The sequence below is a fragment of the Grammomys surdaster genome, unplaced genomic scaffold, assembly GCF_004785775.1.
Source record: "Grammomys surdaster isolate TR1022 unplaced genomic scaffold, NIH_TR_1.0 323, whole genome shotgun sequence".
NCBI lineage: Eukaryota > Metazoa > Chordata > Mammalia > Rodentia > Muridae > Grammomys > Grammomys surdaster.
The window spans coordinates 382,713-384,417 of NW_021604742.1; the positions used below are offsets into that span (position 1 = coordinate 382,713).

The window sequence follows — 1,705 nt, forward strand, 5'->3', positions numbered from 1 at the left end:
GTAACATTTTAGTATGCAACCTTCAGCAAAGACCACTATTATTTTCATGTATATGAAAGAAGACTGCAAACTCTCATAAATGAATTTTTAAAACTTCTAGTAACCACTATCATCATGGCTACTACCACCAATCAGTTTTGTCATCAAGACAAGTAAATGTGTCAGCTTATGACTCTACTTTAAAATTGAGAGAATGGCTTGGACATTATATCTCAATGGTCTGCACATATCTCAGGGAAAGTTCTTCAGACAGAATTAGCATTTGGACCTGAGCACCCTGTTGACTGGCCCAGGTGCACTATACTTCCTTCTTCTCCAGCTGGAATGTCCTTATGTAAGAAAGACCTGCCTCATGAATATGCAAATCATGTGAGTCTATGATGATAAATACAGGTTTATTCAAAGCAAACTACAACATATGAACACTGTTTTAACTACAGTCATTGAATCACAAGGTCTTTATCATGAAATGTACCTGGATCATCCCCTTCCTGATGGCAGTAACTACAGGTAAGGGGCTCCTAAGTTTCAAACTTTAGGGGCCATATACTGTTGTGACAGAAACATTGAATTTGCCTTTCTTTCTACAGGAGTCAGCTCAGAGGTCCAGCTGCAGCAGTCTGGGTCTGAACTTGTGAGGCCAGGGGCCTCAGTGAAATTGTCCTGCAAGGCTTCTGGATACACCTTTACAGATTATTATATGCACTGGGTGAAGCAGAGGCCTGGACAGGGCCTTGAGTGGATTGGAAGGATTGATCCTGAGGATGGTAATACTAAATATAATCAGAAGTTCCAGGACAAGGCCACTCTGACTGCAGACACATCCTCCAACACGGCCTACATGCAGCTGAGAAGCCTGACATCTGAGGACACTGCTGCCTATTTCTGTACAAGACACAGTGTCACAACCACATCCTGAGTGTGTCAAAAACCATAGAAGAGCAGGAAACTGCCTTAGACCTGAGATGACAGAGAAGGTTATCCTGATGATTTGCTCAGAAATAGTCATTCTGAGTGTCCCCATATGTCTGCCTCCTCCTCAGAGTTCTATATAGTATTTGTGAACTTTACTAAAGGGTGTGTCAAAATTATGCTGATTTGGAATCCCCCTAAAGTATACTGTATTTTTGACCAGTTCTTTACCAGTGAACATCTTTATTGACATGTTTATTGTTTAATAAAAGAAAAAGAATATGCTATTGTAAGATATTATGATATGAATATCCTTCAAATCTAAGAGATTATTAATTGCTGCTTAACTAGACACAAATAAACTATATTATGAATAGGGCAAGTAAAGTCCAAACCAACAACATGTAGGCAAACAAAAACCTGTTTCATAGTCCATTGATGGGTCTGAAACAAGAAAGGGCAGGTTTTTTTTTAAATAAGGTTACCATGGATTTGGGAGTAGCAACTTTACTTCTATAGAAATGTATACCTTTAACTAAAGGGGTTAGTACATATAAATATAAATTGCTTTTGGTAGTAGAAGTCAAATCAGATATTATTTCTGGATTAGAAATAAAGCTGCATGCCATGTGGTAGAGTCCTGAGCATATAAATTCTGCTGTTCTGGGAACAACTGGTCTCCTGCTTAGATAACATTGGGGCCAGAGCAATGGAATTCTTAGCTTGGAATGAAAGAGGTGTGACCTTGTCATCAGCAGCCCTGAGTGCACTATCCCCTCTTTGTTGGAACGGA

General features: G+C 39.4%; 1 gene segment (V, D, J or C); it reads left to right on the plus strand.

The window, feature by feature from the left end:
• Window positions 1–423: 423 nt before the first annotated feature.
• On the plus strand, window positions 424–919 carry LOC114629967. The segment is given in 2 exon segments: window positions 424–510; window positions 591–919. Coding segments are annotated over 2 exon segments (375 nt in total).
• Window positions 920–1,705: the final 786 nt, after the last annotated feature.